Source organism: Lepidochelys kempii, chromosome 2 (assembly GCF_965140265.1).
Source record: "Lepidochelys kempii isolate rLepKem1 chromosome 2, rLepKem1.hap2, whole genome shotgun sequence".
NCBI lineage: Eukaryota > Metazoa > Chordata > Testudines > Cheloniidae > Lepidochelys > Lepidochelys kempii.
In genome coordinates, this window is record NC_133257.1 from 256455356 (window position 1) to 256471071 (window position 15716).

At 41.1% G+C, this 15716-nt stretch overlaps 1 protein-coding gene across 5 annotated transcripts in view; it reads right to left on the reverse strand.

Annotated features, from left to right (window-relative positions):
* Positions 1-6821: 6821 nt before the first annotated feature.
* LOC140907820 (sodium channel protein type 5 subunit alpha-like) overlaps positions 6822-15716 on the reverse strand; it is a 267714-nt gene continuing 258819 nt past the window's right edge. For all 5 annotated transcript variants that reach the window (XM_073334664.1, XM_073334662.1, XM_073334665.1 and 2 more), the window contains 4 exons: positions 11925-12066; positions 11080-11180; positions 10292-10562; positions 6822-8491 (listed from right to left, as the gene is read on the reverse strand). In XM_073334664.1, the coding sequence (XP_073190765.1) occupies positions 7257-8491; positions 10292-10562; positions 11080-11180; positions 11925-12066 (1749 nt within the window). In that variant the 3' untranslated portion in view covers positions 6822-7256. The remainder of the gene's footprint in view (positions 8492-10291; positions 10563-11079; positions 11181-11924; positions 12067-15716) is intronic.

The window sequence follows — 15716 nt, forward strand, 5'->3', positions numbered from 1 at the left end:
GCGTAGGGGACAATTTCCTGGTGCAAGTACTAGAGGAGCCAAGTGGGGGGGAGCTTTTCTCGACCTGCTGCTCACAAACCGGGAAGAATTAGTGGGGGAAGCAAAAGTGGATGGGAATCTGGGAGGCAGTGACCATGAGTTGGTTGAGTTCAGGATCCTGACACAGGGAAGAAAGGTAAGCAGCAGGATACGGACCCTGGACTTCAGGAAAGCAGACTTCGACTCCCTCAGGGAACGGATGGGTAGGATCCCCTGGGGGACTAACATGAAGGGGAAAGGAGTCCAAGAGAGCTGGCTGTATTTCAAGGAATCCCTGTTGAGGTTACAGGGACAAACCATCCCGATGAGTCGAAAGAATAGTAAATATGGCAGGCGACCAGCTTGGCTTAACGGTGAAATCCTAGCGGATCTTAAACATAAAAAAGAAGCTTACAAGAAGTGGAAGGTTGGACATATGACCAGGGAAGAGTATAAAAATATTGCTCGGGCATGTAGGAATGAAATCAGGAGGGCCAAATCGTACCTGGAGCTGCAGCTAGCAAGAGATGTTAAGAGTAACAAGAAGGGTTTCTTCAGGTATGTTGGCAACAAGAAGAAAGCCAAGGAAAGTGTGGGCCCCTTACTGAATAAGGGACGCAACCTAGTGACAGAGGATGTGGAAAAAGCTAATGTACTCAATGCTTTTTTTGCCTCTGTCTTCACTAACAAGGTCAGCTCCCAGACTGCTGCGCTGGGCAACACAGCATGGGGAGTAGATGGCCAGCCCTCTGTGGAGAAAGAGGTGGTTAGGGACTATTTAGAAAAGCTGGACGTGCACAAGTCCATGGGGCCGGGCGAGTTGCATCCGAGAGTGCTAAAGGAATTGGCGGCTGTGATTGCAGAGCCATTGGCCATTATCTTTGAAAACTCGTGGCGAACGGGGGAAGTCCCAGATGACTGGAAAAAGGCTAATGTAGTGCCAATCTTTAAAAAAGGGAAGAAGGAGGATCCTGGGAACTACAGGCCAGTCAGCCTCACCTCAGTCCCCGGAAAAATCATGGAGCAGGTCCTCAAGGAATCAATCCTGAAGCACTTACATGAGAGGAAAGTGATCAGGAACAGTCAGCATGGATTCACCAAGGGAAGGTCATGCCTGACTAATCTAATCGCCTTCTATGATGACATTACAGGTTCTGTGGATGAAGGGAAAGCAGTGGATGTATTGTTTCTTGACTTTAGGAAACCTTTTGACACGGTCTCCCACAGTATTCTTGTCAGCAAGTTAAAGAAGTATGGCCTGGATGAATGCACTATAAGGTGGACAGAAAGTTGGCTAGATTGTCGGGCTCAACGGGTAGTGATCAATGGCTCCATGTCTAGTTGGCAGCCGGTGTCAAGTGGAGTGCCCCAGGGGTCAGTCCTGGGGCCGGTTTTGTTCAATATCTTCATAAATGATCTGGAGGATGGTGTGGATTGCACTCTCAGCAAATTTGTGGATGATACTAAACTAGGAGGAGTGGTAGATACACTGGAGGGCAGGGATAGGATACAGAGGGACCTAGACAAATTGGAGGATTGGGCCAAAAGAAATCTGATGAGGTTCAATAAGGATAAGTGCAGGGTCCTGCACTTAGGATGAAAGAACCCAATGCACCGCTACAGACTAGGGACCGAATGGCTAGGCAGCAGTTCTGCAGAAAAGGACCTAGGGGTGACAGTGGATGAGAAGCTGGATATGAGTCAGCAGTGTGCCCTTGTTGCCAAGAAGGCCAATGGCATTTTGGGATATATAAGTAGGGGCATAGTGAGCAGATCGAGGGATGTGATCGTTCCCCTCTATTCGACATTGGCGAGGCCTCATCTGGAGTACTGTGTCCAGTTTTGGGCCCCACACTACAAGAAGGATGTGGATAAATTGGAGAGAGTCCAGCGAAGGGCAACAAAAATGATTAGGGGTCTGGAACACATGACTTATGAGGAGAGGCTGAGGGAACTGGGATTAGTCTGCAGAAGAGAAGAATGAGGGCGGATTTGATAGCTGCTTTCAACTACCTGAGAGGTGGTTCCAGAGAGGTTGGTTCTAGACTATTCTCAGTGGTAGAAGAGGACAGGACAAGGAGTAAGTTGCAGTGGGGGAGGTTTAGGTTGGATATTAGGAAAAACTTTTTCACTAGGAGGGTGGTGAAACACTGGAATGCGTTACCTAGGGAGGTGGTGGAATCTCCTTCCTTAGAAGTTTTAAGGTCAGGCTTGACAAAGCCCTGGCTGGGATGATTTAATTGGGGATTGGTCCTGCTTTGAGCAGGGGGTTGGACTAGATGACCTCCTGAGGTCCCTTCCAACCCTGATATTCTATGATTCTATGACTCTATGTCTTTTTTCATTTGTGCCACTACTGCTTTGGCTGAGGTCATTATGAAAATTCTTGCTAAAAACAAAGCAAGCTGCCATAGCTTACTATAACAGCACTCCCTAAACTGACCTGCACTCATGTAGCACTAGGAATTTAACCCAAACTGTAAACTGCTATCTCTTCAAAGTTCCCCAGGAATTTAGCCACACAAATCCCATTAAAGTAAACAGGAACTAAAGTCATTGAAAGTATTATGACAATAATCCTAGGGCAACTCTGAAAATGGAGGGGCTGATTCTGATCTCACACTGATTTTAGCTTAATCGGGTCTCATTGTCCACTGTCTTTGTGCTTTGTGTACTCATTTACACACAGGCAAAACAGGCCTAATCCTTGTGTAAAACTGCCATAGCTTTACTGACTTCAGTGAAGCTCCACTGATTTATACCAGCTGAGGATCAGGACCCCCAGCTCTCTCCCCATGACTGCTCAGAAGTCAGAAGATTATTTACTCTTCAGAACGACTTCCATCTTTTAAGGAGAATGACAGCTTGTCTACATGTACAACTGCACTATTTTAACTTCAGATGTGATTTTAAACCAGTTTTGTTGAACCAGTACAAAAGACTGTGTGAACACTAATTTCAGTTGAAATCAATCTCATTTTGGTGCATTTTAGAGTGATTAGGAACAAGCCACTCTTAAACCAAAATAAGAATATCCAAACAGCAGTTTTCACAAGTTTAACTAAACTTGTAGAAGTCTGTGTGTAGACAAGACCTGATTCAATCAAAGCAGATAAAATAATCATACTAATCATAGAAGTACATGTCAATATGATTAAATAGGGGAAAATCTGTATTATTATCAAGAGGACATCTCATGTGCAAAAGTTTTTTACATCACTTAGGCTTGATTCCACATTCCTAGCACACTCCATATTCCTACTAAGTCTACTGGCAAAGATTGGTTGAGCTAGAAATGCAGGATTGGTTCTATATATTACTCACTTTGGACAGGTTTCAGAGTAACAGCCGTGTTAGTCTGTATTCGCAAAAAGAAAAGGAGTACTTGTGGCACCTTAGAGACTAACCAATTTATTTGAGCATGAGCTTTCGTGAGCTACAGCTCACTTCATCGGATGCATCCGATGAAAGTGAGCTGTAGCTCACGAAAGCTCATGCTCAAATAAATTGGTTAGTCTCTAAGGTGCCACAAGTACTCCTTTTCTTTTCACTTTGGACAGAAGCTTTTAGGTCCTGATCCAAATCCTCCTGGAGTTAATGGGAGTCCTTCCATTGACTTTAACAAGATTTGGATCTAGCCTTTAATGTGCAGCAATCAGCCTTACTATGAAAGAATTACTTGAGTGGATTTCATTGATTCTTCACCTCTTAATACACATGAAAAAAGTTGCCCTGCATTTCTCAACCAAATTTGGCTACCAAACAGGACTTGGAGAAATCATGTAAATGTTGGTACAATAAAAAAATAATTTGGCACAGAAAGTATGTGTTATCCTTATTTATTTAATAAAGAAACATAGTAAACTTGGCTTTTTCCAGATACAAATAGCTTAGTATATATCCTGTGATATTGGCTGAAATTTTATGTGCTCTTTTTTGTAGTTTGATGATTCATGCTGTACTCTTTATTGAGCAAATCTGCAGAAAAATGACAGCACCCATCTTGCTTATAATCAATATGCACTGTCCAGCAAGTCACTAACTACAGTATCCTTGCCCTGGGAGGTTGTACCACTGATATATTGTGATCAGTATCTCCTTTAGTAAAGACTTGCAGGTCAGGTACTTGACGTTTTTAAGGGAGTCCGACATATAATACAAATGCAGCACTTCAGTTCTCAAAAAAATGTTCTGGAAAACAATAGAAAATCCAATAGAAAACCAATGTTCCATTTTACAAAGCTTTTGAACCTAATTTACATTTTATTTTTAGAAAGTTTATGGTAAATATCTATAATTAAGTCCCTCTTTCAGACTCACTATTTTACAACTTTGGGGTACAACACAATATAGTATGCAATTGTATTGATATGGTAGGGTCTTGCAGTAATTAAAATGATGCTCCATCTCAGGGGTCCAGTGACTGCTGGAAGAGCTTTCTTGTAATACAATCGGGGACCAGCTGATTTTCTATCTCATCATTCTATTATTTGGCTTCAGTGTTATTTGTAATATATTAAGAAGTTACATTTTAATAGATCTGCTAAATCAAGTAACAAATAATTAAAATAATAACAAAATAATGTGAACAACCTATCACCGCATTATGTAAGTTATTCAGTCTTTGGTCTAAAAATAGGATTTTTTGTATATTAAGAAATTGGATGAACAATACCCATTCAAAATTACCATTTTTCCTCCCCCATTTTGTTCTTCAACTTTGAAAAGAAAATAATCCTACTAGCTGTCAATTAATAAATGTGGTTTTGTTTGGTGTGTATGTGTAGCTACTATTTCCTTCAGTCAGAGGCAGTAGCTCATTTCTAATGATCAGTAATTCTCTTTCAAGAGAAAAAAAATGTAATCAGTAAGTCATGTTGTTTGAGTGTCAGCCACTCTACAAACTTGCATGATACACACATATAAATATAAAATATTACATGTTCTTTCTGCGTGATATGTACAATCAGTATAATATTACAGCATAAATTACACAAGGAATCTGTGGAAAGGTTCTCTAACTTGAGAAGTCATGAGCAAAATTTATGGGGGGAGGGAGAAATTCCAGGCTGAAAAACACATTTGGAGTAGTTTCCTTAAGTTGGAATCTAATTACATACAAGATTCAAAGGCAACAAAATCCCAGAAGGAAAATCTCTATGGTGTACACCATAAAGAGCGGGTTAGGGGACAAGAGAGAATGATTATAATAATACTTACAGAGTGCCTTTCACCCTCATAGTGCTTTGCAGCCATTAATTAAGTCTCACAACACCCCTGTGAGGTAGATAAGTATTATTATCCCCATTTTATAGATGGGTAAACTATATAGAGGCACAGAAAGGTTAAATTATTTACCTAAAATTCACATAGCAAGAATCAGGAACAGACCACAGGAGTCCTGACACCATGTCCCCTGAATAACCAGTCGACCACTTGCACAACTGAATGCCTGAAACACCTCTCACTGGATGAAGAAAACTTCATTAACATATATGTAGTCATATTATTTTATGTGTTTTCTTCACATATTCTCACTCATTTTGTCAGTGGATGATGTGGTCACAGGAAAATTTCATTGTAACACGGTCTTGTTGCTGGATAGCTAAGATTCTCAGTAACAACCCCATGTGGATTTTGACACCTTTATAACCCAGAATGTAACTAAATGTCAACTACAGTACACTTTAAATACATTCTTGATAAGTCTTTTTCTCCAAGATGAAAACCATGGCTACTAGTCCTTATGGTGCAATGGCTCATTACAGACTTCTCAGGCAAGACCTCCCATGAAGACCCACTGAACCCAAGTACCATCATATTTGAAAATAACAAAGAGAGGACTTTTCTGTAACCATGGACTTGTCTCTTTATATTCCACAGACACCTCCTAACATTTTGCCAAGGCTGGAAGTTTGATAATTAATTACAATTTTTTTTACAGTAGAAAACCACTAAAAATGTCTGCTCCTAAAGCACTTATGATCGGACCCCATTGCTGTTATATGTGTGGCCTGAGACTGATTGGTATTTCACATGAAAATATTCCTCTGCCTGCCTTCAAAAAGGAAGGTTCCCCAGTAATCTAAACACAGCCTCCAGTAAAGTGAAAGATGGAAACCAAGAAGGGATTCCAAATATCAGAACTTTTGTACAGACCGTCCCACCCCATTGATAACACTGTAACAACTCTCCCGCACTGCACAACCTGCATCAAAACATTAGAGAGTAATATTAATGCATAGAGCTTGCAGTAAGCAGGCTTAGCTTCATGTCGTTGGAGAAAACAGATCCTATCACACTCACTTAACAGAAAATCTATCTGGATACATAGTGCTTTGGGGCATTTTACATCAGATTACAGGGTCATAACCTATTTCTAAGTGAGTTTGATTACAACAGGCAAAGCATATTCTTGAAACTTACTAAAAAATTAGTATTTTTATTAGTTTTACAAGCAGCATCCATTACTGTCTGATTTCCTGTAGGGTAGAACAAGCCATTTCTCTCTTTATTATTTTACATCACTTTCTTCCTCCTAATTTTTTTTATTACTGATGACAAGCAGCTACATGTCCCAAAGGGGAGGTCATATTGTAATAAACAGTTATATGTTGTTGATTAAATATTTTACTTTGCAACAACTTTCTTTTGGGAATGATGGGAGTTCCACCAATTATTGTTACCTTGGTTCAGAGTTTAACATGTCGGGTGTAAGGATCATCTATCTCCATGGAAAAAGAGACAATTATTTGATTTAAGTAAAAAAATATCAAATATAATAAATTTATGAAAGACCATTCACAACATATACAGTAAGTGTTACGTTTTGCTACAGCAGCTGTGATATATATTTTTTCTTTTTAGAATGCAAGGTCATACATTGCCATAAGTAAACACACTAATATGAGTAAGACCTTAAATGAATGTTTACAGCCTGGTTTTATCTGTGGATAGATATACACTGTGTTTACTGTTTTACAGTCTAGCATATTCATAATCACACCACTGATATAACAGCTATGACCCTGCACAGATTCTTCCTGTGCATATAGAAACATTGAGCAATGTTGAAAAGAGCAGGGTCAAAGGTTATAACTTATCGACTCCCATAGTTAAGGGTAAAAACTCCATTGTTTATTTTGCAACTAATATTTAATAAGAAGGCTGCTTCAATTGTTGTGTAGTTACAGCATTACATTCTGTAAACAATATTTTAAAGCATTCTAAACAAACATTTAGACAATTGATTCTTTATCTCTGTCTGGAGATATCAGATAATCTACAGGTTCATCACTTTTGCTAGAGTCTGTCACCTTTAGCTGGAGGTTGTCACTAGTGGCTCTGGTGACACTGTCATAAGATGGAGGGAAAGAGGTTGAGGACACAGTTTCTGATTTGTCTATTGGCTTACAATAATTTTCATTCATCATGAATGCAATGAGACCTTCTTTCTCAGGTGCCTCATCTTCAAGCATGTTGCCATCACAAGCCTGGTGACGGTATAAGAAAGAGGCCTGCTTCAAGGAGCGTTGAAACAAATGACTCCTGTAGGCCCTCTGGATAATAATGGCAGAAACCTCCTCTTGTTTCCGTCTGAGTGTGGTTGTGATTGGTTCATAAGAAATTTTAGATGGATTGGCAGCCATAAACTTTTCCTCCATCTGTATTTTAAGGGCATCCATTTCCCCAGTTTCTCCTAGTACCCGTTTGGTAAAAGCAAATAAAATATCCAAGCAGTGGATCCTATCTCCGCTAACCATGGGAAGGTCCATGGCTATGAGTTTAATTTTGTTTGGTTTTGCTATGCGTAAAGGTTCTGCCAGAGCATCTGCAAAGTCTGAAAGTGCCGAATACTCAATAAACTGAGTTGCCTCAGGATCAAACTTCTCCCAGATTTCATAAAACATATCAAAGTCATCTTCACCTAGAGGCTCTGTACTTTCCTCAGTGGCTACGCTGAAGTTCTCTAAAATAATGGCTATGTACATGTTTACAACAATGAGAAATGATATAATGATATAAGTAACAAAGAATAGAATCCCTACAGCAGGGCTTCCACAGTCTCCCTTGGAACCATTTGCATTTTTTAGGTTCGGATCACAATATGGCGGTCCAGTGTTTAAAATAGGATTGAGAAGACCGTCCCAGCCAGCTGAGGTTGTGATTTGGAAGAGACAGAGCATGCTGTTAGCGAAGGTTTGGAAGTTGAACATGTCATCAATCCCTTGCTCCTTTTTAACATAGGCAAAATTAGCCATGCCAAAAATGGCATAAATAAACATGACCAGAAAAAGGAGGAGACCAATGTTGAACAGAGCAGGAAGGGACATCATTAAGGCAAAAAGGAGAGTTCTAATTCCTTTGGCTCCCCGTATAAGTCTTAGGACCCGGCCAATCCGAGCCAAGCGAATGACTCTGAAGAGTGTAGGAGAGAAAAAATATTTTTGAATGATATCAGAAAGCACGGTACCTTTAAGAAAAAAGAAACAAATAACCAATTAATACATGGGCAACAATTCTAGATGTTCTCATAAAATGATTATTCCAGATTACTAACAAGAACAATGAACATTCCCCCAACTGTCCTACTAACTGTGCCTTTGCCTTCTCCTAGAGCAGAGGTCCCTGGGGGCTGTGAGCAGGTTTCAGGGAATCCGCTAAAATAAACCAGAGATCAGGGCCAGTGTTAGACTTCCTGGGGCTCAGGGCAGAAAGCCAAAGCCCAAGCTACGTGGGGCAGAAGCCAAAGCCCGAGCAATTCAGCTTTGCAGGGCCCCCTGTGGCGTGGGACCACAGGCAATTGCCCTGCTTGCTACCCCCTAACGCCAGCCCTGGCTTTTAATCTACTGGATATGCCAAAAAGCAGTTGTTGTGGCACAGGCAGGCTGTGGAGGTTTTTACAGCAAATTGGGGGAGCCTCAGAAAGAAAAAGGTTGAAACCCCCTGTCCTAGAGGAAACACAGCTAAAGGGCTGATGGATTGGTTGGATTTCATGCCCACTCAATCCTCAGGCTCTTTGTTGAGTCTACAGACAAAGATGTCAAGGAAAGTCATAGTTTTTATGCTGTGGACACCTGCCTATTACACAGTGGGACTGAGATCACCAGTTCAATTAATACAGGCCACACATAGTTATAGCTTTCAGTCACTACCATTTGAGCCATTGCTCCTGAGGTTTCAGAGTAACAGCTGTGTTAGTCTGTATTCGCAAAAAGAAAAGGAGGACTTGTGGCACCTTAGAGACGAACCAATTTATTAGAGCATAAGCTTTCGTGAGCTACAGCTCACTTCATCAGATGCATATCGTGGAAACTATGCATCTGATGAAGTGAGCTGTAGCTCACGAACGCTTATGCTCTAATAAATTGGTTAGTCTCTAAGGTGCCACAAGTACTCCTTTTCTTTTTGCTCCTGAGGTGAAAGACTATAATACCCCAGTGTTCATCCCCCCTGACCAAATTTACTTGGATAAAAAAGTATAAAGTAACATGAATGTCTTTAGGAGACATGAGAGTTAAATGCTGGTTTTAATGGAAATAATCTCTAGAATGTTCCTCAGTTACTTTTCTTCATTTGATCAGTCATTCGTCTCCAACTGTATCATTTTCCCAATTGTTATTTTCTTTTTAATTGGCAGTTCATGCTCAGATTGTAAACTCTCTGGGGCAGGAACTGTTTTATTCTGTGCCTGTATATCACCTAGCATAATGGGGTTCTGGTCTATGACTGGGTCTGCTAGGCACTACTGCGATACAAATAATAAATAATAATAACGGCCCAAGTGGCTTTTGACTTTTCCTCTTACACCCTAATGCATTGCAACTACTAATCCTCTGACTGCCATTTCTCTAACACACCCTCCTGTGTTCCTATCAGCCACTAAATGCCCATTGAAATCAATGCCAGGGGATGTGAGGGTGTTACTTGTTACTTTCAGCAGTATGGCACGTATGTTCTACCTGGATGTATCTCTTATGTTCAGCATACCCAAACTCTCTACCTTTGCCTGGTCATGCCACATTTGATTGTTATGTGGTGTTATTTAGATATGATTTAAATATAATTAAAATATTTAGGACCCAGTCCTGTAAGTGGCTCTCCCATTGGTGGAACTGAGGGTACCTGATGCCAAGGTGGAGGTGCTCAGCACCATATTGCAAAAAGCATTTAATACAGGCCAAACACATCTCCACCTTTTATTTGTTCCGTTTCCACCTTTTATTTGTTCCGTTTTGGCAAAAAGACTTCTCTGCCATTGAATTTTACCTACCCACAATGGATAGAATCACAACAACAAAATCAAATATGTTCCAGCCATTGGTGAAGTAGTAGTGTCTTAGAGCCAACATTTTGATGCTGCACTCTGCTGTGAAGATGGCAACAAAGAGCATGTTGATTTTATGAAGGATGTTCACTTTGTCTAGACTCTGGTTATCCGTTTCCACCATCATGGTGACCATGTTAAGGCAGATGAGAATCATGATGGAGACATCAAAGGCTTGTTTTGAGACTATGTCAAAGATAAAACCTTGGTATTTGTTCTGAAACAAAGGAAAGGATCATTAGTGTTAGTTATGAGACTCAGATCATATAAAATGATGATATAATTCCCTCCCCTTGCAACTGGAATCCCAAAGAAAATATGTCACAATTTCCACATGGAACGTTGTAAATGTAAAGGGGGTGATGGATTGGTTGGATTTTCATGCTCATTCAATCCTAAGGCTCTTTGCTGAGTCTACCAACAATCATGCCAATAGTAGTGGTAGCTTTTATGAATGGTAACCTGTTTATTACAAATTGGGACTGCGATCCCCAGTTCATTTAATACAGGCCACAATAGCTAACGGTGTTACACCATTCATTCACTTGTCCCCAAATCATCATTGTAGTGCAGCGGCGATTATAAGACACACAATTCACTACACTTTCAAACAATGGCTGAATCAAACAAATTATATAACAAAAGGGGCATTTTTTTCAGGGGATTGTATTCACTCTATGAAAGACATTCACTGAATATACATATTTCAATTGGAATAACATAGATATTCTCACCAGTGGCCTTGGGATGGGTTTTTGGGGTTTTTTGGAGCCCAGTTTTTTCATTGCATTGTAATACTTTTTCTGTTCCTCTGTCATAAAGATGTCTTGCCCACCTAAGTATAGAGAGATAAAGCTATTACTTTTGTTGAACGTTAAGTATTATTGCAATTTAAACTAAGTTTGAGGTATTGGGAGTCTCCATCCTTTTCTATTTTCTTCCTTTTAACACCTAATCAGTGACTAATGGGGTGTAGTACTGTGGTACTGTAAGTAGTAATCCACATTAAGGCAGGAGTTAGTGGGCAGCAAGGATGAGTAGTGATTCAGGGCTGGACTGTGACATTTTGGTGTTTTGGTACATGGGTGAGGGAGGATTCTAGGAGCTTCCTCCCTCCTTCGCTTTGTGCATAAAAGGCTAATCACAATCACATTTCTTAGGGGAATGTAAAGACAGCTCCATCCCTGGGTGCACACATTGCCCCAAAGATGGAAGGGGAGGACAGGCTGCAACATTCTAAAGGATGGTGACCACTTGAACACACCATCCCTTGCACACGGGGGACTTTGGGAAGGCACATGTCCCTGAGGCACAATTAATCCCTGAGGTCCCTCTGGGCTGGTGCTGTTAACACTGCTTCCTGATTAGTGTGAGTACAATCTAACTCCCAGTGTTTACAGAGCACTTGCTCTGCATAGAGATAATGGGCTGCAGCAACTGTAAATTTGTAATGTAATGCAAGATGGTTCCTAAGGATGTTCTGCTGAGATTCTAGACTGGCTGTGCTGCTGCTCTAAATCCATTCCTCGTGCCCCTCCACACAGCAGTCACAAGGGGCTGCAGAGCATGTACAGTGTACTTATCTTTTTCTTTTGTTGGTTAAAATTGTCAATAATGACGCCTATGAAGAGATTCAATGTGAAGAAAGACCCGAAGATGATGAAAATCACAAAGTAGAGGTACATGTATAAATTACATTCCCATTCAGGTTGCTCCTCACACTGCAAATATAAAAGGCAAATGTAAAAAGAAGAGGGGGAAAAACTGTACCATTACCACACACATCAAAAGATTAAGAACAAACTCACTCAATAACACAGAAAATATTATAAAAGTTAAGTACCCATTCAGTGTTTAAGCATTCAGTGCTTGCCATTAAAAGGTCACCATTGGTATCACAAATACCACAATCATTTCAGTTACACTTTATAATACTGTCACTATGATCACAATGTCATTACATTGTATTTTCAGTCTAAATACAGAGTGTAATTCATGTAGTTAATCTTCGGTTAGAAGATTTTGTATTGGGTGCATGTATTAAAAAGTGCAACTTCAGAATATATCCACTGTAATGCATTAAATATGAAATAAAAAAAGGGAACAAATAAATCGATCTTCTGGCTATACTCCTGCTTATATGAACTAGTGATAATCATGGATATTAATAGAATAACTGTTAGGAGAGAAACTGATTTGACATAACAGCAGCAATTTTGTGCACTTAGCCACCATAAGCTGGAAGCGAGGGCACCACAGAGTCAGGAAAAATCTGGCCTTGGCTTAGGCAAATAGAACAAAAACATGTACACAATTGCAGTGTTACTAACTAAGATAGATAAAGTGAAAGGACAGATTCATGCAAAGGGGGATGGGGGAGGATGGAGAATGTGAATGGCTGACCTTGGTTTGGGAGGGCCTGCATTTGTAAGTTTCTTGCTGAAGTTGCTTTGCTGATAAGTAAATTAATGAATTATTATTCGCTTTGCTAGGAAGATTGCTAGCCTATTAGGGACCCTTATGAATTATGTGCTTGGTCAGGAGAAAACCTATAAAGAGTTTAGTTAGAGAGTGTACTTTAGAGAAGCCTGGAATAAGTTCTTTTGACTGGATTTCTATGAGCTTGGGAGTCTGACAACAAAACTCCAGCTGCAGAAGGCAGGCTGGCCACTGGAACCCTGTGGCTGTCCTCGACACCACCTCAGACTTTGGGTAACTATATTTGGGGTTTCAGAGTAATAGCCGTGTTAGTCTGTATTCGCAAAAAGAAAAGGAGTACTTGTGGCACCTTAGAGACTAACCAATTTATTTGAGCATAAGCTTTCGTGAGCTATAGCTCACTTCATTGGATGCATAAAGTGGAAAATACAGTGAGGCTGTTTTTATACACACAGACCATGAAAAAAAAAAGTGAGGATGTTTTTATACACACAGACCATGAAAAAATGGGTGTTTACCACTACAAAAGGTTTTCTCTCCCCCCACCCCACTCTCCTGCTGGTAATAGCTTATCTAAAGTGATCACTCTCCTTACAATGTGTATGATAATCAAGGTGGGCCATTTCCAGCACAAATCCAGGGTTTAATAAGAAAGTCTGAGGAACGGGGGTAGGGGTGGGGGGAGGGGGAAGGAATAAACAAGGGGAAATAGGTTACTTTTTACAATGACTCAACCACTCCCAGTCTCTATTCAAGCCTAAGTTAATTATATCCAATTTGCAAATTAATTCCAATTCAGCAGTCTCTCGTTGGAGTCTGTTTCTGAAGTTTTTCTGTTGTAATATCGCAACTTTCATGTCTGTAATCGCGTGACCAGAGAGATTGAAGTGTTCTCCAACTGGTTTATGAATGTTATAATTCTTGACATCTGATTTGTGTCCATTTATTCTTTTACGTAGAGACTGTCCAGTTTGACCAATGTACATGCCAAAGGGGCATTGCTGGCACATGATGGCATATATCACATTGGTAGATGTGCAGGTGAACGAGCCACTGATAGTGTGGCTAATGTGATTAAGCCCTGTGATGGTGTCCCCTGAGTAGATATGTGGGCACAGTTGGCAACAGGCTTTGTTGCAAGGATAGGTTCCTGGATTAGTGGTTCTGTTGTGTGGTATGTGGTTGCTGGTGAGTATTTGCTTCAGGTTGGGGGGCTGTCTGTAGGCAAGGACTGGCCTGTCTCCCAAGATTTGTGAGAGTGATGGGTTGTCCTTCAAGATAGGTTGTAGATCCTTGATAATGCGTTGGAGGGGTTTTAGTTGGGGGCTGAAGGTGACGGCTAGTGGCCTTCTGTTATTTTCTTTGTTAGGCCTGTCCTGTAGTAGGTGACTTCTGGGTACTCTTCTGGCTCTGTCAATCTGTTTCTTCACTTCAGCAGGTGGGTACTGTAGTTGTAAGAATGCTTGACAGAGATCTTGTAGGTATTTGTCTCTGTCTGCGGGGTTGGAGCAAATGCGGTTGTATCGTAGAGCTTGGCTTTAGACAATGGATTCCAACACACCTCTGAACAACATACTAATCCACAGAGACCTCCCTACCAACACTACAAAAAGAAGGATTCTAGGTGGACTCCTCCTGAAGGTCGAGACAGCAGACTGGACTTCTACATAGAGTGCTTCCGCTGACGTGCACGGGCTGAAATTGTGGAAAAGCAGCATCACTTGCCCCACAACCTCAGCCGTGCAGAACATAATGCCATCCACAGCCTCAGAAACAACTCTGACATCATAATCAAAAAGGCTGACAAAGGAGGTGCTGTTGTCATCATGAATAGGTTGGAATATGAAAAAGAGGCTGCTCGGCAGCTCTCCAACACCACTTTCTACAAACCATTACCCTCTGATCCCACTGAGGGTTACCAAAAGAAACTACAGCATTTGCTCAAGAAACTCCCTGAAAAAGCACAAGATTAAATCCGCACAGACACACCCCTGGAACTCCGACCTGGGATATTCTATCTACTATCCAAGATCCATAAACCTGGAAATCCTGGGCGCCCCATCATCTCAGGCATTGGCACCCTGATAGCAGGATTGTCTGGCTATGTAGACTCCCTTTTCAGGCCCTACGCTACCAGCACTCCCAGCTACCTTCGAGACACCACTGACTTCCTGAGGAAACTACAATCCATTGGTGATCTTCCTGAAAACACCATCCTGGCCACTATGGATGTAGAAGCCCTCTACACCAACATTCCACACAAAGATGGACTACAAGCCGTCAGGAACACTATCCCCGATAATGTCACAGCTAACCTGGTGGCTGAACTTTGTGACTTTGTCCTCACCCATAACTATTTCACATTTGGGGACAATGTATACCTTCAAATCAGCAGCATTGCTATGGGTACCCGCATGACCCCACAGTATGCCAACATTTTTATGGTTGACTTAGAATAACGCTTCCTCAGCTCTCGTCCCCTAATGCCCCTACTCTACTTGCGCTACATTGATGACATCTTCATGATCTGGACCCATGGAAAAGAAGCCCTCGAGGAATTCCACCATAATTTCAACAATTTCCATCCCACCATCAACCTCAGCCTGGACCAGTCCACACAAGAGATCCACTTCCTGGACACTACAGTGCTAATAAGCGATGGTCACATAAACACCATCCTATACCGAAAACCTACTGACTGGTATTCCTACCTACATGCCTCCAGTTTTCACCCTGACCACACCACACGATCCATTGTCTACAGCCAAGCTCTACGATAGCTCACAAAAGCTTATGCTCAAATAAATTGGTTAGTCTCTAAGGTGCCAAAAGTACTCCTTATATTTGGGGGGCTTCTAGACTATTGCTAGTTTTGATGTGTGCTTTGTACTCAGTAAAAACAAGGACTTTTGAATGAAAGCACTCTTGTGTG